This window comes from Phodopus roborovskii, unplaced genomic scaffold (genome assembly GCF_943737965.1).
Source record: "Phodopus roborovskii unplaced genomic scaffold, PHOROB, whole genome shotgun sequence".
In the NCBI taxonomy this organism is placed as follows: Eukaryota; Metazoa; Chordata; class Mammalia; order Rodentia; family Cricetidae; genus Phodopus; species Phodopus roborovskii.
The window spans coordinates 76,584,956-76,606,593 of record NW_026126418.1 but is presented as its reverse complement, the minus strand read 5'-3'; the positions used below and the strand labels follow the sequence as shown (position 1 = coordinate 76,606,593).

Genomic DNA, 21,638 nt, shown 5'->3' with positions numbered 1-21,638 from the left:
TGTCTGCCTATGCTGACCTTATCCAGTAATGCCCTAAGGTTCTTGGGGCCCCATCTGCCTTCTGGAGATGCTGCACCTGTGATCAGAGTTTTTTACTCTATCCCACTTTCAAAATAGATGGTTCCTGTCCTCTCTTGGAATTCATCTTCCTTCCCAGACTCCTTATACCATGCCAGGTCCTGCCTTGCCTCTATCACTCCTCAGCAAACACATGAGGCTTGTTTCCTTCAGAGCATCTTGCTCATTCAGCCAACAAATATTTACTAGGTGCAAACTATGTGCCAGGTCCTGTTTGAGACACTGGGATACAGGTGCTGAACAAAGCCAGTCCTGGATTTGCAGGTGGTTGTTGCTTACTTTTTTTTTTTTTACAGGATCTTACCATAAAGGAAGCTATGTGTGGCCAGGGGCTAAGGCAGTTGGGTCTGTCCAAGGAGAGTATTTGATATGATGCAAACTCTATTTAGGAGCCAGCACATGAAAATCAAGGACCAGAGTGGCCAAGGAACCAAACATAGAAAGACATGAAATCCAGAGCCCGCCCCTGCCCTCAGGTGACAAGGAAGGGCTTCAGGGCTGCAGGACCCTGGTAGCTCTGTCCTAGGGGGCTGCCAAATGCACAAGTGTAAGTTCCATTTAACTGCTGGAGAACAGAAGGGTATGTAACCAGAGTCCCAGAGAAAGCCAACCTTTACCCTTCGATCTTCGGGTTCTGATGTTCTCTGCTCAAACAGGAAGGAGAGTTGCCCTCAGTGTCTGGATCAACACACATTCCAGAAGTAAGGCTTCTCTCCTGCAGTTGTAACTGCGAAGACAGACTCCATTAAATCTGTCACGAGGCAGTGGCAGGGAGAATCATGGGGGCTGGGGCAGCAAGCAGCTTTGGCAAGAGTTCAAGAACAGGTGGGTTAAAGCCCCTTCTTCAGGAGTCACCTTCCTAAACTGTAGCTTCTCTGAGCCAGGATCAAAAGCCAGGGCATGGGCACACAACTTGCAGACACCCAGCTTCACCTGCTGGTTTCCTGCTCCTTGTCCCCAAGGACAGGGCTTGGCTCCTATGGCATGGCAACAATCTACTCAGCAGCCCCACCCCTATTCTCCCCCTCTCTCTGTTGAGAGCAGTGGGGATATGGAAAGGTCTGGGTTAGGCCTCAGTTCACCACTACAGTGTCCTCCTAGTACCACACCTCAAAGGAGAACTAGCCCCTCAGCCTCGAGCCCTGCCCCAGCCCCCACACTGGCAGAACGAACAGGACAGAGAACAGGAAGCTGTGTCCTCTTCCCCCTCCCCTGCACACCCAGGCACAAACCTTGGCAATGGCAGGAGTGCAGGCCCCTCTGCTGACCTGAGCACCTGAGGCCCAGGAGCCACATGAGGCTTCCGAGGATGGCTGGGCCTCCAGAGAGTGGCACCTCCAGACCGGCTCAGGATCTTGCCAAGATTGTCACTGAGGAGTCCAAGGCCACAGAGGCCCATTCCCACAGGTTGTACAGACCCAGGTGGCCAGGGTAAACATCTAAGAGGTGAACCCAAAGGGTTCCCCCTTACCACAGAGCACACATTGAGTTCATGTCCTCCACGCTGAAACTCCCCAAATGTCTTAAACACATAGAGGCGACAACATCTAGAGATTTCCACGTTTTCCAGAGAACAGGAGGAAAATTACAGTCTTCCAGACAGATAACCAGAGACTTCTAGGTCCAAGAAGTCAGAAGGGCTCTTGAAAGTAAACAGCTTCTCCTGGCCAGTGGCAGCAATCTCCTAGGGCCTCTGGCATGTGCTGGACTAGCTGTAGCAACTCCAGGAAGCCAGGAGTCTTGGTCCTCCCAAGCACCTCCCCTGGAATGCTGGCTCTGCCCTCTGGAGTCCCGCCCCTGGGCCTGTGTGCTAGCCAATGCCCAGCAGCCCCAGATGGATGAATTCTGGTCTTAGATCAAAAGATCAGTCTTGGGAGGGCCCTTCCCTTCCTCCATCCCCACATCCATTATCACCCAGCTTCATTTTCTTCATAGCAGGGATCTGAGGTCATCCTGCCTTTTTTTTTTCCCCCTCTAATCTCCCTCTCCCTCGAGAACCTTACCAGTCCACCCCAATAAGCCCAGAACACCTTGAGCAGAGTCTGCCAAAAAGTAGGAACTTGATAGGCAATTGCAATCTGTGGATGTATTTCCCGAGCTGGTCTGAGACAGGTCAGCCAGAGCTAGATTAAGGAGGAGTTGGAGTGTCAGGGGTTTGAGGGAACCCTGTACCTCTCCACCCTCTCCCCACCCCAGCAGCCCATCCAGACCTCCATCAGGCTCTACTGCACCCAGGCACTCTATCCTGGCTCTGACCCCCAATCTCCCAGGCCTGGAATGGACCCTGTCTTTCTCCTCCCAGGCCTGTTGCCTTCTGTTGCAAATGGCTTGAGGAGGGAAGAGATGAAGTAGTGTGGATGGGAACAATCTGGAGGAAATATGGTCCCCATGTGCCCTTACAAACTCCCTCCAGACTCCCTCATCCCAACAGTACCTGGCAACTGTGGGTTCAGCTGGGCACACACTGCAGGAGGGAGGTGAGTGGGAGACAGCCTTACTTTGGGGATCATCATTTAGCTCACACCAGCACAGTCAGAAGAAAAGCCAGGGCAAATACCCCTCCCTCTTAGCAGCACTACCACTTTCAATCAGACATTTTAAGAAAGCTACACAAGGAGAGCAGGCCAGAGAAAGGCAGGGGTTTGCAGACCACAGTCACTGGGACAGAAGCACCAGTGGATGCTCCGCTCCTGCCAGGTGGTCACGGTCAGAAAACAGAAGATACCCTCCAGCAGAGAAGGCCCTGGGTCTCACTTTGGGATGATTTCTCTACTGCAGAAAGCAGCTGGGCCAACAGGGCAAGGAGGTTAAGTTAAAGGCAAGGTAGGCAAGCTAGTGAGCTGTGAGTGGTGCCCAGACGTCTAGGAGTCCAGCTGGCACCATTTGGAGCTCCATCCTCAGGTCATATATAGCCTCACTGTAACGTACCTCTGGGAAGGTACCCCTAGTTAGCCAGACAGTTTTGCTTGGTTCACCTTTCCCACACCACAAAGGCAAGCCATCACACCAGGCTCCACTTACTAAATTTCTAATACCAAGAGGTCAACCCCCTTCATTTAGAGCCATCAGGCTGAAGGGCTGGTCTAGAGCTTCCTCTAGCTCCTACTATAAAACTCACATCATCAAGGGCTTCAAGTCCTCAAAGGAAATAGAGACAGCAGGGAAAGGCCCTTGCCCAGGGCCATACCCTCAGGAGTCCATGACCGTTAGAGTCTGCCCTAGACTGTATACAGCATTTACAGTGTGCAGGGCTCTGCAGGGGCAAGTAAGTATAGGGCTGGCGAAGAGGCTATACTACTGGCCCCAGGTGACTCTAACCCCAGGAACCCAGCTTATTCCATCTTGCTAGGCCCCAGTTCCAAAATCTGTCTGTGTTCTGGGCATGGTGGGCCAACAACACCCCATATGACCACACAGGTGCTTGCCTGTCCCTCAGAGTACACGGCTGGCAGGCCCCTAGTCAGCTATGGTGTTCCTTCGGAGGCCAGACTTACCCTTCCAGTTTCCAAGTCTTAGTAACATTTCCTACCAGGAAGAGGTGACAACATATTTACAGAGAATATGAGACCGACAAAGACCCCTCATTCCACAGTGGCCAAGTCAACAGGAAATCAGCAAACAGAGGCAGTCCTCTAAGTACCAGGTGCTGGCACCAAGCAGACCTTCTACCCACAGTTTCATGATTGTGCATGCAATAAAAGGCAAGACGCCACTTCCCACACTAAGTCAGATCCATAGAAACAGTCACTTGCACAAATGACCCAACTACATCTGAAGGCAGATGGTCTCATTCAAATACTCCCTCCAACTGGAAGCCCTCCCTACCAGTGGACCTGCATTTTCATTCTTTCTGAGATAGGACATTGATCTGTAGCCCAAGCTGGCCTCGAATTCAATCCTCCTGCCTCAGCCTCCCAAACACTGGGTTACTGTAGAATCATAAACATGTGCCCCCGTGTTCAGCTTTTACCTAATTTAGTATCTTGTAGCAAACAAGGCCTTACAGCAGGGCTTTTTGCTGTGTGACAGCAGTCACAGGAAGGGGTCACAGGTGATGAAAGCAGAGGCTAGACGGTATCCTTAGTTGGGTTCTTACACTCACCAGCTGTCTGGCCTTGGAGATGGTGTACCTTCCACACCCTTCCAGCCCCAGCTAGGGGTGTACACACGGCCTTAAAACTAACAGGCCTGAGGGTGAGCTCTCCTGAATAGGCCATATCTACCCCAGCACACTCCTCCTTCAAAACAAATGCTAGCAACCTCAAGACCCTTCATTCCCTTCCTTCCTCATGGCTATATCCCAGTCAAAGGCCAGCTAGGCTCCTACCATGTAAGGGAATAAGTCGTGTCTCCACCCCACCCCCCCAGGTCTTCTCAGCAGAGCTCAAAGCCCTGGCAATTTCTTTGTTGTCATTACCAACCAGGTAGGGCTCTCTATAGGACTCTTGAAACCTCCCCTGAAAGAGCTTCCCTTTCTGGGTGTGACAGGAGAGTGAGTCAAGTGACGGTGAAGACACTTGGAGGCCTGGCCTGCATACCCCTAGCTGTCTTCACTGTCAACATGACTAGATTTAGATCACTAAGGTGATTGGTGAGGTTCACCTGTGAGTAGGCCACTGAGGGCCAGGAAACCATCCACTGGCAGCCAGGTGTGCCTGCAGTGCACTTGGCCCCCAGGGGAACAGCTCTCCTTCCTCTGCCAGACTGTACCCCTAAGCTGATCTTGGCCAGCGTCAAGGAGTCAATGCCCAAGAACTCTTTGAAGCTAACCAGCAAAATATATGATCCTCCCTGCTTCTGTCATGCACTTGGTCACAGCAACAGCAAAAGTAATTGCCACAGTTACACATTCCTCTCTCCTTTCCACAGGCTGCTCTCTAATGACAGACACCCTGCCCCCCCACCCCCACCCCCAGGAGGCACTTCGATAGCCCAGAAACCACCTCGGGATGAGTCTGCAAGTCATTCAGGACAGCACCAGTGAGGGACCACTGCGGAGGAAATCAGCCAGGCCTGGCTCTTCAAGAACAAGGGCCTCTTAAGACCCTCGCTATCTACACTGGGCTGATGGCAGGGTGTTAGCTTGATGTTAGACTGAGAGCCAACTCCAGGAACCAGCTTCAGCACACCCCAGCTGTTAATTTATGTGAGCATATCCATGCCATGTATGGCTTTATCAGCACCAACAAAAAACAAATGTGTCCTGGCGCCTGCTCTGTGCCAAGCTGAAAGCGAGGTATTTTACATACATTATCTTCTTAAACCTCCAAGGGCTCTAAGCATGGGTACCCACACAACATCTGCCTAAAAATGAAGCTGATGCACACGGAGGTAGGAATGCTACCCTATGCCACCCATAGTTACTAGTGGGAGCTGGAGTTCTGTGCTCCCCAACACTCCTTATTCCAGGGCCTACTGCCTGTGCCTCTGTACTCCCCCTTGCTGTGAACTGTGTGGGTGCTTAAGGAAAGCTGTCAGCCCACAGCCCTGTATTCCCTTCCCTTTCCCCACCTGCTCAGTAGCCCCATCTCCTCCAGAGAAGCCCAGCAAGCTCCCAGCCTCTGGCCGCCTCTGCCCTCCACCAGCCTGGATGCACCAGCACCAGCATCATCTGCCAGGACCTCAAGCAGGCTTTGTGGTGGTCGATGCGGCTGGCAGAGAAACCTGCAACCTTTTTCCCTACTAAGCTGTTAACACATGTTGGCTCCCCAAATGTAATGTTTCCATTAAAGCATTTCGTAGGAGTAAATTCCCACCCATGTGACACCTCCTCTTGAAAACACAGAGTAAATTTACTTGAACAAGCAATGGAACATGGTCAGCATTTCCCTTCCTTGGCTGTCACATTGCCAAGTTCTAGGCAGCAATTCATGGCATGGCAAGGATTGGATGTTATCAGGAGGCAAGGGACAGGGTATCCCTAGTGACTGTGCTAGCATTGTCCAGTGCTCAATGCTCCCCATCCTTTAGAACTGCCCAGAGATAGAGCCATTTACTGGTCTCTAACTAGTGCCACACTTGTACCCCCAGTGGGGCCCAACCATCATCCTATGTCTACATTAGTCTACAAGTCAAAGTTCAAACATGCTTCTTGAAATTCAAACCCCTTACTCTGCGCCCTTATCCCTAACCCTGGGACCACAGCAACAGTACCATGGGGGGAACCCTCCACTTTCTCAGGTCCAGTGGCTGCCATAAGAAGGCAATGCCCTGCTCCAGCTAGCACTGGTCAGTCAGGGCTGAAGCCAGGCCCACAAGCCACCATTCTCCTACTGCTGCATACAGCCTGACAGCCGGCTACAGTAAGGTGGCATCCATAGTCCTTCGAAAGACTCCCCATGGCCCTGTCCTCAGACACTGCTCTTGAGGGAATGGAAAGGCAGCCTGGGTCCCGCCTTACTCCCGGGTTCTTTGGGTCTGTTCCACCGGCACCCTGCACTTTACCACAACACAGATCACTTCACCAGGACAAATGTCAGAGGAGGATCCCACATCCAGTTTACAGATGACAGCATGGTCATTAGACAGATAGCCTGCCCAGACTACCTAGCCAGGGTCCCAAATATGGGCAAGACACCTGTTCTTGACCTTAAAAAGCTGGCATCTTAGTGGAAAGGAAAGACACACACCAAATTGGTGTCAAATGAAAGCACACAAAAGGCTATGAGCCAGAAGAGGCAGCTTCACTGTCCAGTGTACAATCTGAAACACCATGGGAACACTGCAGTTCTGGGAGTCAAGAATGGGAATGGTTACATGGGAGAGGTGAGTGACCCATATCACCCCTTTCTGAGTCCTACGACTCTCTCCAAACTCTGTGCCTGGCATACAAGGCTCCTCTCACTGCCAGCCAATTAGCCTGGAGCTAGCCACTGACATGCCACATCCTGTTTACACCAGGGCAGCTCAGCCCTATGAGGTAGGGGCCTTGAATTATGGATGCCCTATTTACAAGTACAGAGTGAGGCATTATTTCTCCAATCCACAGAACTTGTAGGGCCTATTGTGTCCGACTCTGATGCTTGCACTCCAGCAAGTACTAAGCCTTAGTTTTTCCCACCTGCACAAATGGTTTGGGAGCCTGAATGACCCTGGTTCAGTGGTTTCACACACCACTCTTTTCTGCCAGGGCCAGGCTTGCTGAGGATGGCCAAAGATATGGAATTCTAACGGGTGAGCTTGGTGGCATAGAGCCAGCAGCAGACCCAGTAGTGATGCTGTTTCAGCGGAAACAGCTGAGCACAGCAAATAGAGCCATTGACCCAATTCAGCTCCATTCTGTCTTCAAGAAAATGATCGAGTTTAAATGAATAGGTTTTCATGTCCCCAATGGTTTTGGAGGGATGGAAAGGGGAAGGGGGAACCAAAAATGGCCCTTGGGCCTACTGGTGGTTATTTTTGAGTCATTAGGCCAGGGAAAGGCTTCTTACTTTCCTTGGTGGCCAGAAGGGGTTGAACACAAGTGGGAAGCATTGAGGTGAAGTGAGAATCACATGGATTTCAGCTTCATTAGCTGCTTTGTGAGGTGGCCCTGTTGGTCTCCTTATCTATAGAATGGGAATCCTACAGTCCCCACACTTTCTGGTGAACAGGAATGCCGGTTCAAAGCTTGAGTGTTATTCCAAGAAAACCCAGAACTCTGGACTCTGAGGAGAATATCTGAAGTGAATGGTTTAGGGATATGTAAGTGTCTGCTGGTAACCAATGAGGAAGAAACCAGGAAACTGGAACACCATTCTACCAGTCCTGTGAAATCCAGTCTGTGGGCTACAGCTGGCCATGCACCACCAAGGCCAAACTTACGTTAATTTACTCTGTGGCAGTGTCCAACACCACCCTCCACGCATGTACTTACTGCCTTCTTTTTTCTTTGGCTACTAAGGGTTTGACTCTCACCCCTCACCCTACCACCAACTGTAGGAAGAAGGAGGGGTCTGCCTGACTTGGTTTTACTTTTAGAAGAAATGGGGCCTACTTCCCTTCCCTTCTGGGGCAATTTTCCGATTCCTTTTTTAGCAAAATGGGGGCTTTGAGAGGGTCAAGAAAGAGAAAAGGCTTAGAGAGAAAGCATTACCACGTGTCCCCAGGAGTACTGTGAGGAAGCTCCCTGTGAGGAAGCTCCCTGTGAGGCAGCACTGCCCTCCAGGCTCTTCCACCTCATTCCCATGCCCTGTACATAGGAGAGAATGATCCGTGGGATTGAGTGCTACAGAGCACATGGGATGGTGCCTGCCAAGTGCTTGGTAGGATGTCTGGCACATAGCAAAGGATCAAAAACCGATAGGTATTATTATTCCTGTTGTGTTATCTTTAGTGAAAAGCATGCCAGAGAATTCTGAGTGGGTGACTAAAGAAAGTAGCACAACCAGGCAAACGTGTTAGCAGCTGAGGCCACCTATAATTAGCAGTCATTACATATGCAAATATGCTGCTCAGCAGCTTGAGCCAGTGTTGTCTGAAGTATGTTTAAATAACCCTTTCCCCTGTTACCCACCCTCCTCCAATCTTGCTTACACTATTAATTGCATTAACAAACATTTACTTCATAACAGCAGTTAGGAGCTCATACATATTTGAATCACAGTCTTTAAGGACTGCAATGTGGCTAAGTTATACAACACTTAGGCTTTGCATTCCCTCAGAAAACAAAACTAAACACTACAGAGGTTTTAAAGGTTGAGCCTTTGCCAGCCCTCTGCAGTTATTTGGGGATCTGGTTCTGGGTTCTGCAGTTACCAAAGTCCAGACTGCTATTCAATACCTTCCACAACCTAGATGGAGTCCTGGCTGGGTACAATACCCAACTACTGCTCTGACAGAGTGCACACAGTGGAGCCACATGAAGTACTTACTAGCTGACGAAACATGCTTCAGGCTCCTCAGGTCAATGGAGCCAGATCTAGGGATCCCCCAGGAATTAGTGTAGCTGAACAGTAAGCCCCAGAGCCAAGTCAGAGCAGGCCCACCAACTGCTCTCCCAAAAAGATTCATTAGGAGAATATGAATGGTGCCAGGCCCAATCTTTCCATGGATGAGTTATAATGGCTGTGTCGAGAATCATAGCAGATGAAGTCATAGCTCCCAGAAATAGACTGATTAAGAAGATGTGAGGGCACTGCAAACAGCAAGGCCAGACACACAGACACACACACACAGACAGACAGACACACACACACACACACACACACACACACACATACAGAAGGACATGGACACAGACACACTCCTCACCCCCTCTCATGTAAATCTCTGAGGAGCCAGAGCTAACACAAGGAGCCTAAAGGTGGATGGGACATACAGCTACTGCTGTTTGGTATTTTATTTTCTTCTTCTTTTTTTCTTTTTTAGAATAGCTGGCACCTAAGGGTGCTTTAAGGGATCAGTCTGCCCAGGTTCTCAATCCTGAGCTTCAATAAAAGCTCCTAACATGCAACCACTTGGCATGCTCAGACCCCCATGGTTTCCTTTATCACTTCCTCCTTGACCTCATCCTTCATGTTCCCAAGGTGAAAGCCCACCTACCTCTTCTGGGCCCCTACATTCCTATCTGTCCAAGAGGCAGGTTTGAGCAGCTAGTGGTTAGGAACAGGAGGGGACTTGGAGTGGAAGTCTTAAAAGGAAGACTTTTTAAAAGCCAGACACTATGCTTAAATCCTACTCTGTTCTCTTGCAGCTATATGACCCTGGGCCAGTGACCCCACTTCTCTGAGATTAGTTTCTTGGTCTGTAAAATGCAAGTAGCAATGTATCTATCCAACAGGGTAAAATTAAATAACTGTGTATTCATTCACTGACACCACACCATTCCCTACCCTAGGTACCAGAGACACATGAAGGACATGGGAGTCTGTTCTCTCAGGACCCTGGTCAAATGTGGGTCAGGTACAAATGTACAGAGTTCTAGCAGGAAGGAGTCTAGGATTAACATATGACTGAGAAGAAGCAAGGCCAAGAGGACACTGTTGGTGGAGGTGGGAACAACAGAGATGGAGCTGCACTGCAGAGCAGGGCCCAGGGCCCAGGGCAGCCAGCACAGAGTGGAAAGGCAGGCAGAAGTCTCTCTCAGAAGTTCTCCAAGGGAATATGATTTTAAAGACTGATCTAGGGTTGCCAGGTATGGGGGCCAAACATGCAATCCCAGCACCTGGAGGCTGAGACAGGAGGATGGAGAGTTTGAGGCCTCCTGGAATATATTAAGGAGACCTTGTTTTAAAAAATGAGCAACACCACCAAAACCACCAACTGTTCTGGCACTGACAAGACTGGAGTAGAGGAAAATTGGAGGAGATCAGCCTAGGGTCAGCTACAGGCATAAGACAAATCTTCTATAAATATTTCTTCCTATTGTCCCTGTCACTCACTACCACCCTATCCTCTAACAAGCCCCCTCCCCTTGCTCTGCTGATCCTCAAGAGAGTCCCAGGAATGGCCTGGACTCCACAGATGACAAAGAACTTGGCTTAGGCTGTAGGGCAGGCAGTCTACAGTGCCTCAGGCTAGCACTCCATCCACATTGGTCTGTGTAACCCAACCAGACTTTTAAGGAAACTCCTTTCCCTACTCAGGGCCCAGAGCTCCACCTCCTACCCAGCTACACAAATGGACAGAGCCCTGCCCAGATACCCCCAGTAACCTTAACTTGTGACTCTCTTCCTAAAAGCCCAGGCCACACTCCTGCCTGGCCTGGCCTCCATTTGGAGCACCAAAAGAGCTGGGCAAAAGCTGTGGTGAGAACAGGCTTCCCAGGAGTGGCAGGTACTTCTCCCACACCAACACAGGCAGGTACCACAGCTGATTTTCTGTCCCTGTCCCTAGGGCTTAGCACAGGTGAACAAAAACAGAAATAACTCAATCCCAAGGATCCCTCAGGGGTTCTGTCTGCACCAGAAAATGAGACAGACACCTGCCTGCTTGGAGTTTGCGTGAAGCACCTTGGAAGTAATGTGTAAGCCCTCTGCCCACACCCCATGAACTCAAACACTTCTCCTGGTCTGGCACAGCCCCAGAAGCTGCAGGCTGTGGGTAAGAGCAAGAATGCTCAAGGGAAGGGCGCTTAACCTGCACAGCAGGTAAGCTGAGCAGAAAGGCACCTGGTGCAGGCACAGGGACAGTTCTTTTTCTGCAGAGGAAAGCCCCTGTGGTTGTGGTAGAGTGGGAGTTTAGAGGTGGCAGGGCTTGGAATCTGTGCTCAGAGTTTCTGATTTTAATTATGTCTACATAAAAACCAAAACCAAAAGACACAAAACAAAATGCAAAAATAAAGAGAATGAGAGGGCAGCAGTGAAGTCTCTAATTAAGAGCTGGGCAGTATGGCTCCTGTCACTCACTCCTTAACTAAATTCCTAGATCCCGAGTGCTGCCTGACCTCAAGCCAGCACCCAGTACACACAGAGAGGGCAGGGCTGGGGGACAGTCAAGAGCCCCACCTCAGATATAGGCATCTGGGGGTGGCAGACTCTTCAAGGCCACTCAGGTGGGGGTGGGTGGGGTGGGGTGGGGGTATTCTCCATTCTCCTCATGCTTTTGCAGACACTGAGACTAGAAATCTTCTGCATTCCTAGCTGCTCCACCAATCTGTGATCGGAGGGTCAACTGCCTCTGGCTCTGGCCCTAAGTGTTTGCATATAATACAAGGATAATTAAAGTTTAAGCCTGAGGACAATGGGAAGGACTAAGCACCAGGTGATTTTCAAGTGAGGATGTGACAGCCAGTGGAGAAAGGAAAGGGAAAGTTATACCTATAGGCTTGAACAGGCCTTAGCCAGGCTAGAAGTGACCAAGGCTCTCCTCAGCAGCACAGGAAGGAGCTGCCCTGTTGGCAGAAGAGCAAATGCTAACAGCAGCAAGGTCACATGTGTGGACAGTGCCTGCCCACTGCTATACAGCTGCAACACTGCCCAAGAGCAGGACACAGGTGTCACTGGGGCATCTCTTAAGCCACTCTTCTTCCCTGGGCTATTGCCTGGACAGAGGGATTTATTTATGCACCAAAGCTGGGGAAAGGACCCATGGAGCAATGAAGACACATGGAAATTCTGAGGGCACCTTGGGCTAGCCTCTAGCTGATATGCTGGTCCGTGGCAGTGCTGCATACCACTGGGACTAAGCCAGCCCACAGCCAGGCAAGCACTGTCCACTCAATAAGCGGAAATGGGTGCCATTGTTTCTGCCATGTCCCTCTGCAGGAAGGCCTGGCCTAAAGCCTTCTAGTCACCTGGACTTTTGCCAACCATACCATAAAGGACTCTACCCAGAGAGCAGGCTGTATTGGTCAGCATTCATGTTTTGTTTAGCCACACAGCATAGGACATTTTTAAGTTTTGAAGCAATTGCCAACATTTAAAGACATGAAAAATTTAAATGTCACAAAACAAACAAACAACAACAAAAAACATACACACACACACAAAATCCCTCTATGGTTTTCTCTTCCAAAACCAAAGTTCTGCCACTAGCTGTCACTGTCCTCAAAAGGACACAGCCCTACAGACTATCTCCGTTGTCACCATAGCTGTCAAGTGCCTCAGCTTGGGTTCCTATGTCACATGGGCAAGGCAGGGCCCACAAAAAAAATTAGACCTCTCCTAGGGTCATACCATACAACAGAAACTTGCCAAAGTGTGTAGATGGGGGGGGGGAGGCAGATAAAATAGACAAACCTTGGGCCTTACCACACCAGGGCTTCTCGACTGCCACACTGTTTCTTTTCAAAAGCCCTACCCCCTTCACATACAGCTGACATGCTCCTAGGGCCCCTCCCACAGGTGGGTACTCCTACAGCTGGAAACCCTAGAAATCCTTAGGGTGTGTCTAGATCTCAGGAATCATTGTATGGTCTTTGTTTAAAGAATGGCCTTTAGTGTCTAGGCAAAGAAGGCCCAGCGCTTCTGGCATCTCTACACCTTGTGGCCAGCCCAGACAGATCCCCAGGATGTCTGTGAAACTAAAAGGAGAAATCCAACAGCAAGAGCTCACAAAGTCAAGGCTTCTGGGATGCTGCCTGCAGGAGGTCCAGCCCTCTTTGAAGCTGGTAACCAATCTTCCCTTTCTTTCCAGTAAATGAAACTCCACAGGGTTTTCAAGGTCAGAGCTGTATTGGCAGGAAGGGTTCTCTTTGTTGTCCTACCTCAGACTTATCCCAAACACAGACAATTGTCCCCAATAAGGAGTTCTTGCTGGGTGGAGACAAGGACCAAGCAGGTGCTTCCTCTGGCCCCCAGGAGTCCTGTTCTCCTGGATACAGATTCTCTGTGGGCCTGGCTTCCTAAAACTCCTTCTTAGCATGAAGTTTGGGAAGAAACAGTGCCAGTCCCCAAGAGTGTACCCACAGCCCAGGGAGGGTCAAGGCTCAGGATGGGCTTGGTCCCTTGTTGGTGGCTGAAGATGTTACTTCAGGCTACTCTCCCCTGTTTCGGTCTCCTCACTTAGGAAGTAAGGAAATAAATACCCAATTGGAGATAGTCAACCTCCTAACGAGACCCAGAGGAGCTGTGGGAATTACAAAGTGCCATGCCAAAGCTAATTATTCCAGCTCCTGGTGCAGTGTGAGGCATGCAGTAGGTGCTCAACAAGTCTGTTTATTCAGCTTGAGCTGTGCCAGGCTTCATACTGGGTGTCAGAGGTGGAGAGGAGGTCTAAGCTATCTATGGGAGATATGCCCTTCAAGGGCTAGAGAGACAATGGTCATATATGTCTTGCATGTAGGAACTGCCAGGAACTAGAATCCTGTGGGACCCAGAGAGGGGCCCTGGGCTCCCTGAGGCAGGGGTAAGGGATCTAGGTCTTATAACTTCTACTTCTGTCCTTTGTCCTAGTCCAATAGTGGCCAGGCTCACTTGATAGTTTCACTTGCACATTTGTGTCATGTGTGCTAGAACATGAAAATGTCACAGTACTGTATAGGCCATGCTTTCATGGACACTCAGTAGTTCTCACACATGGTTATAGAACAGACTACCCGACCCAGCCTGTCCTGCACAGGCCATAGCCACCAGTCTTTAAGAGTTGTATGGCTGACAGTTCATTCCGGCTCTTCTATACTAGCCTCAAGACCTTGGACAAGTCAACAAGCCCCTCTACACCCCTTTCTCAGCATAGAAGCAAGCTCACCTCTTAGGCTTCTGACCACACTCTGTCAGTCTCAGGCTTTATCTCTCCTTACCAGCTTCTCCTGTTCTGTAGAACTGGTTCCCTTTCCACCTCCTGCCCCACAAGACAAAAAGGCCCTGGTCCTCTGAAAGCCTTACATCCTCACTGGATTCTCTTTGCTTGTCTCAGTGTCCTTGTCCTTGTCCTTGCTTTGCCACATGAGGGACTGATTTCTTTCAAATCCCAGACACCATCACCACCTCACCCCTCATTCCTTGAGAGCGGATCCAACTCCTGTCACACTCTGCCATAGACAGCAGTAGGAAGAACCAGGCCAGAGTGTACAGCCCTTTGTCTGCTTGGGTACATCCCTTTCTCACTTGGCCCTGAGTAATCTCTGTATCCCTGGACCTCAGCTTGGCCATCCAGATTGAGGCAGAAGTGCTATTTGCAGGCCTGGGGAGTAGCTAGACTCCCAGTGTCTTCAGGAGCAGATCCGATAGGAATCCAAAGAAATGGCTCAAGAGGCCGGGCGAGGGGCACCAGGAAAGGAAACCCTAAGCAAAAGGGGTTGGGACTTGATGGGTAGAGCAGGAGGGAATGCAAGGCAGGGAGCACAGTGTGATGGTACCTTATTGGCTTCAAGCATGTGCTCTGTGCCAGGCACTTGCTGTAAATTTCATCTATTCCTCAAGACTCCCAGGAGCCAGGAATTGCTATCACCCTCACATCTTACAGTAGAGCTGGACTTGACAAAGGCCCTGACCTGGGGCATCCTCATGAGTAAATGGGAGCCCAGGGCAAAGGGGGTTGGAAGCAGCAGAGACAAAAAGAGTCTGGAAGCTCCAGAGGCTCATTAAGCTCTAAGTCAGCTCTGCTGTCCCTGCAGAACCACCCTAGTGCATGCAAATGAAACCCCAGGGGGCGCCTGGCAGACAGTCTGAGGACCCCAGTCTCCAGCCTTTCACCATTTGCCTGAAACCTGAAAGAGGCTGCTGCTGAGGAGGCAGAGAAGGCAGCCAGTCAGGAGGCATGCTCAGGCCACACCACAGGCTGGCGTGGAGCTGTTGCCAGGGTGGCTGAAGAGTCTGCCTTCACAGGCAAAGCGCTTTAGCACATGCTCTCTCTGGGCTACCAGCACAATGTCCAGCGGCAGCAACCTCAGCCATGGGCAAGTCATCTACCATTTGGGATGCCTGCTCCTCTGCTGGGGTCAGAAGAAGTGGGGCTGAGAAAGGGTGAGGCGAAAACAGGCCAGATCAGATGGCCTCTGGTCCAGACTACTGCTAAGGACTATGTATGACCCAGAAGATGAATTCCAAGGGCTGTGAGAAACATGAACCAGGACTGAATCCACCCAAGGGCATAGCCACAAAAACAGGAGTCCATGTGCTGAGGTGGCAACCAGAGGTCCAGAGTGGTTTTATCTAAACTGTACTAAAAAGGGTGCAGTGTTCCCGAGAGTACACTGAGCCGCACACACTGACCACACAGGCACCACAACCCTGTCTGAACCTGCCCAAGGCTCACCAGGTCCTGAGTTCTACCTGCACTAATGTCACTTGACCCATGAGCCAGTAAGGAAGCTGCTGGTCCCTGCTATGAACACACTGAGGCATGCTAGGAATGAACTGATACTCGTCCCTCTCAGCAGGCAGGCGTACAAGCAGGACTGTTTGCTGTGTATGTTCACAGCAGTCTGCTTGACAACAGCACTTCTTCTGGGACTCACTGGGGGGAAATGAGTCCAAGCTCCCTGCTCACAGCAAATCTTCAGACTAGAAATTCAGCCACCTTGACTTAGGAGTGAGCCACTGCTGCTCAGGTGGGCACCCTGAGACCAGGCTCTAAGAACAGCCACTGTGTACTAGGACTTAACTGGGTACCTATGCATACTAGCACGGTGACTGGGATGCCTAGCTGCGACAAAAATACAGAACGAGTCTCAAATCCTCTCATGGTCCAGGGAGAAGCAGCATATATGTGCACAGTGGGGGAAGCTTAACAAGTTACCTCCCACCTCACATCTTCCTTGACCCAAGCCTGCCTCTATGGAACACCGGAAGATGCTTCTGAAGAGACGTGGGATTGGTACCCAGGGTCGGGGCTGCTATGTGATTGAATCTGTCAATTAAACATAGATAAGAGGGAACCTTACTTAAGAAGATCCTCCATCACTCTGTTCTGTGGGCAGTACCACCCTGGGCAGGTATGGTCTTTGTTTATATAGAGAGCAAGCCAGTAAGCACCATTTCTCCAAGGTCCCTCAGTTTCCGCTTCAGGTCCTGCCACAACTTCCTTTTGTGATGGACTATAGCTTCCTCCCAAAGTTGCTTTTGGTTTGGTCATGGTGTTGACCATAACAGGGAAAGGAGGGAGCAGGACCAGAAAGGAGCCCTGCAAGCAAAGCATCCTCCTTGCTGTTGTTTCAGCCTCCCTAGGGCAGCACACTGGGGTACTGGGGTACTGGGACACTGGGGCAGGGCTGGGCAGTCCCTCAGGAAAGTGCCTAGCTGTTTACTTGAAGAACTAAGCAGAACTCTTGGGATGAGAGTGGGACAAAGAGCCCTGGGTAGGCTCTTTAACCAAACACAGCCTCAAGCCATGGAGGGCTGCAGTTTATATTTGCCAGGCAGCAAGGAAGACCCAAGTTTGGGCTGTTATCTGACTTCCAGCCAGCAGCAGCAGCAAACACATCCAGGGAGTTCCTGACTTCTGAGGCTCAACAGCCCATCTGGCCCAGTCCACAGGGACACACTGAGGCCTAGCTCCCAGCTGCAAGCAGGTCCTTCACACCCAGTACCAGGGTTACTCTGCACCTAGGAATACCAGTGTACAACCCTACCTGCAACACCATCACTCCCCATCCTCCAGGAGCCTGGACTGTGGGAGAGGAGGAAGGCATGGCTACTATCTGGGATTTCTGGATGACCCAGAACTGAAGGGGCATACCACTCCAGAGCAGATCACAAACCAAGGGTCTGGCCTTCCCAGGCTCGAGTTCTTTGCAGTTTCTCTGGCACAAAGATACTCAGCCATCTTCAGAAAGCAGGGCAGCATGGCCTCTGATGCCCCCAAGGCCTTTCTTAGTGCTCACAGGAAAGGCCAATTCTCTGCACCTGCTGCTGCCACTTGGGAAACCCTGGAGAGTCCAGAGATCTCCACCACCATCTCTGCAGACAGACGGCCCCATGTCATCACAGGTGAGCTGGGATACTAGTAAAGAATAAACCAATAGGCCTCACAGGAGGGGGAGACGGATGTTATTTACAAAGCCTTTGCAAGAGTCATTAATATAGAACATCACAAAACCATCAGGCTGCCATTAAGAGAAGACTGGTTTGGGGATATTGAGGTCAACACTCTGCTAGCACCCTACAGACTCTTAGTTCAACAGACTCAGGCAGCTGACAGTCCTATTGTAGGAATGAAGTCCTTGACACTGGTTGCAGATGTACCCACAGTGCCAGCTTCCTACAGCAGCTGGACATGCCTTTGGACTTGGGATCATACAGGCCAGGTTAAAACCCAGCCTGTCTTAACAGCTATATAACCTTAGGCAAATCCTTAGCTGTCTTCAGCCTTGGTTTTCACGCTTGTAGTTTATTTCCTAGGGCTGTGAGGTTTAGGGACACACATTCTTTCAGCCCAGCAACTGGATCATGGAATGTGCATAAGCGCTTGTACCTGCTCAAGAAGTTCACTGTTCTACCCTACTCCCACTGGATCAAACTCCACATCTGGACCCATTGCATTGCCACGGACAATACAATTCGGTACTTGACAAGGGACAGGCTCAACCCAACAATGCCCCTTGCCTCAAGACCAGGCCAAAGTTCCTTTCTTGTGGGGGCACTTACTAACTCCTGGTTCCAGCCCCAGCAGTGCCCTACTCTAACAGCCATCTTCGACTTAGTGCCTCCAGCATCTTACCACCCCAGTAGCTGCCTGTCTCCCCACTGCTTGGGGCTTGCATGACTCTCCAGATTTTTCATAGTAACACCTTTTCAGAGTTTAGGAAGCAAATCAAAGTCATTTGCCAACTATTTTCTCCCATTAATCTCACAATGCATTTGCTATTTTCCTTCCATAATGAGTCATTTAGCAGCAACAAAGCAATTAGACAGATCACAGAATATTGATTTTTCTAAATGAAGAAATGTCAGCACAAACATCATTTCCTGCTTGTCTTGGGCATCTCTTGCTACATGATGGGGGTGAACCCTGGGAGTGCTGAGGGGGTCTACTGTCAGGGTTCTAGGGCCTCAAACAGAAGCTCCAACGTTTGGTAAGATAATAAAATGACTACACATATAATCTTGGGTAGACTTCAAGACCCCAGGAGGCCTGTCTCATCACACAAGATGATGGAGAGTCTGGTCCAGGCACAGGTCCATGTGTCACAAAGCAGAATTCTGATCATCACCTTGGCCTGTTTTCAGTGGGGTGAGGATAGAAATTCCATTCCCTTTTGAGATATAGGAAAGAGCTGGTCCAAATCCTGGATCACCCTCCACCTCAGCAGAGTCCCCAGGCCTATCAAGAGCATGTCACTTTAGGCTGCCCATCAACCTTGGCTCAGAAAGGGCTGAAGGCAGACATGTCAGCTGGACACTCCTCTTCTCCCTCCCACCACCAGAGCCCAAGACAACTGCCTCATCCTTCTAGAATACTCCCAACCACTTTCCAAAACACAGGGCAAAAGGAGGGAAAGGTAGCCTGTCATGAACAGCCAGATGAGCAGGACATCTGTGCCCACACTGATACAAGGTGCTAAAGCCAACCCCACAGTGCTAAACTATTAAACAGGGATTCTGCTAATCTTGGACCCAGATACTCCAAGCAAGTGGAGAAGACAGCTGGAGGAGCAACAGGTCCCCACAGCCCCACCCTAGGCAACAGACTGACATTTATCCAGGGAGCAAATGGTTCTTTGTAGCTAAAAGGGAAAAAGCACAAGGCCCAGCTGGTGAGTGTAAATTTAAAACACAAACTCTGTGCCTTTGGGTGTGAGCCTCTCCAGTTCATCTGTAAAATGGGATGATGATTCCTGTCCTGCCAAAGTCCTAGCTAGTATGAAAGCCAAGGGGTGAATGATCTAGTATGCATGCACACTCTCACACCCTGCCACATATTCTCTCTCTCTCTCTCTCTCTCTCTCTCTCTGTCTCTCCCTCTCTCTCTGTCTCTCCCTCTCTCTCTCTCTCTGAAACACCCCCCCACACACACACCCCTTGCCTTAGGCAAGCTCAAAAAAGGAGTCGGGACATGTCAGGGCTAGCACATTCAGCTCTAGCTAGCATGATCGCATGGTCTGTCCTATGGAATGGGTGTACAATTCTACAGATATGCAGACAGATACTGTGCAGTCAGTGTGGGCAGAAGTCTAAGTAGCCTGTATTTCCTCTTGTAGATTTAGACGCATTAACACTTGAAGTTAAGGAAACATGCCTTGTAGAAACCTACTTCTTTTGGCTCACCGAATGCTGCCCTCCTGTATGTACAATGGGATTCCCTCAGCCTCAGCAAACTGTAACACTTGTAAGAAGTTCTGAGAAACACTCCCATGGAAGCTCTGGATTGGGGGAGTTAGGGAAGTATACCCTAGCTCTGGACAGAGGGGAATTAGGGAAGTGTACCCCAGCTTGGAGAAATAGTACTTTCCCCAATTTCCAGTGGCATGTCGTCTCTGCCTCAATGTTCATTTCTAGAATAAGGAGAAGCAAGAGATCACATACCAGAAGAAACATTCCTCTCAACAAGAGGTGATTAAACAGGACTAGAGAGCTCCAATGCATTCTCCTCCAGTACCCCTTCTGAGGTCCAGAAGCTGGGAGACTGGATTCCAAAAGAGGATCCAGGCGGATATGCCTATCTACCTTACCTTCTCCTACTCCAAAATGTACTTCTAGCCACAGGTAGTAAGCACCATGACCTTTTCGGCTTCCAGAAAAGGGGGCAAGGTCCCCACAGCAACTGGCCACACATCTGAGAGACTGTATAGGTACAGAGAAACCAGATAGCACACAGACACATAACCCACATGTGCCAGAAATCCCATTTATGGATCCCAGAAGGGGCATGGCTAGCACAAGGGCCACGTGGGTACAACACTAGCAATCCCCCAAAACAACTCAGTGACCCCACTTTTCTTTTAGAAAGAGGGCTCCTAGAAAGGTCAAGGACTCCAGAAACCATTGGCTCCTCTGGAAGAGCTCTGCAAACCCATTCATGGCAGACCCATCCATAATGGCACAGACTTTGCTCCCAGCAAGGACAGTGCTTTATTAATTATTCAGAGGACAGTACAATTATGCAAATCTGTGGACAGTCTCTGCCCAACTACTGCCTTCTGCAGAGAGTGCCTGAGGGGGGTGGGGAGACCCAGAGCCAAAGCTGCTGTGTACAGGGGAGCACTCATCCCACAAAAGGGACAGCAACTCCCAATATCCTGGCTAAGGTTAGTACTGATCAAACCACTAAACCAGTGAGGTTGTAGATAGGATAGACTGATGGATGGAGGGATGGACGGACACACACACACACACACACACACACACACACACACACACACACACACACACACGAGTTGGAAACCACTTTAAAGATCAGCTCTGGGCACCTTATAATAACTTTTCCCAAAACAACATCACCCTGTCACTTGAGCCAGCAACGCCATTATGCAAGGCTCACGTCTGCAGGTCCTGAAGGCAGGGAACGCATCCAAAAAACATGCTTCTGAGGAGAGGGGACACCTCAAGCTAATGTTTACCAAATGATGCTCTGCAGAACACTCCTGCAGATGGTCACAGCTGCTCCTGGGGGTGGGGTGGGGGCAGGAAACCCTGGCTTAACCAAAGCAGAACTGGTGTCTTTACTACAGGACCTCTCAAGGGCTCTAGCCTGGGGTGAGGAAGCAAAAGGCCCTGCAGAAGACAACACAGAGTCTCACATTTAGGAACCTCTGAAACCAATTTTGAGGTCATCTCTCATCCTCAGATAGCTTTAGGCTAGGAAATCCCTCATCCTCAACCCATTACCACCATCAAGAACATGGTGTAGTGTGTGCACTATGGAACTTGGTCTGGAAGATATTCTTATGGGCTGGGAGTGTGACAGGCCTTACCCCACTCTGAAGAGACTGTAAATGTTGCCTGCAGGTATTTAGGCACCAGCTCTGAAATACCATGGACTAGGTTTTCTTGACCCTTATCCACAGCACCAAAGCAACACATCGGGAACTCTGGGGCAAAGATGAGACCACCTCAGGTCACCCGGACTGTGCCCATGGACTGAAGGTCATTCAGCCAGCCCTCAGCAACTCATCTGTCACAGTGAGCAACAGGCAAGTTGCCACTACAATCCACCATCACCACATTCTCTGGCCTGACCCTCCATGGCAGTGATCAAAGTCACACCGGCATTCTGACTGGAGGAGTGGGGTGCTGTGAAAATCAACACCTTCCTGTCTT

General features: G+C 50.2%; 1 protein-coding gene across 8 annotated transcripts in view; it reads right to left on the bottom strand.

Annotated features, from left to right (window-relative positions):
- Window positions 1–21,638, bottom strand: part of Dab2ip (DAB2 interacting protein) — a 167,064-nt gene that overhangs the window by 36,767 nt on the left and 108,659 nt on the right. The window contains exon 1 of one of the 8 annotated variants that reach the window (XM_051185296.1): window positions 1,347–1,507. The exons of 4 other annotated variants lie outside the window; for them this stretch is intronic. In XM_051185296.1, coding sequence (XP_051041253.1) covers window positions 1,347–1,477 — 131 coding nt within the window. In that variant the 5' untranslated portion in view covers window positions 1,478–1,507. Of the gene's footprint in view, window positions 1–1,310; window positions 1,508–21,638 lie in introns of those variants that run through there. 3 more of the 8 variants (XM_051185294.1, XM_051185297.1, XM_051185295.1) reach the window with 3 other exon arrangements.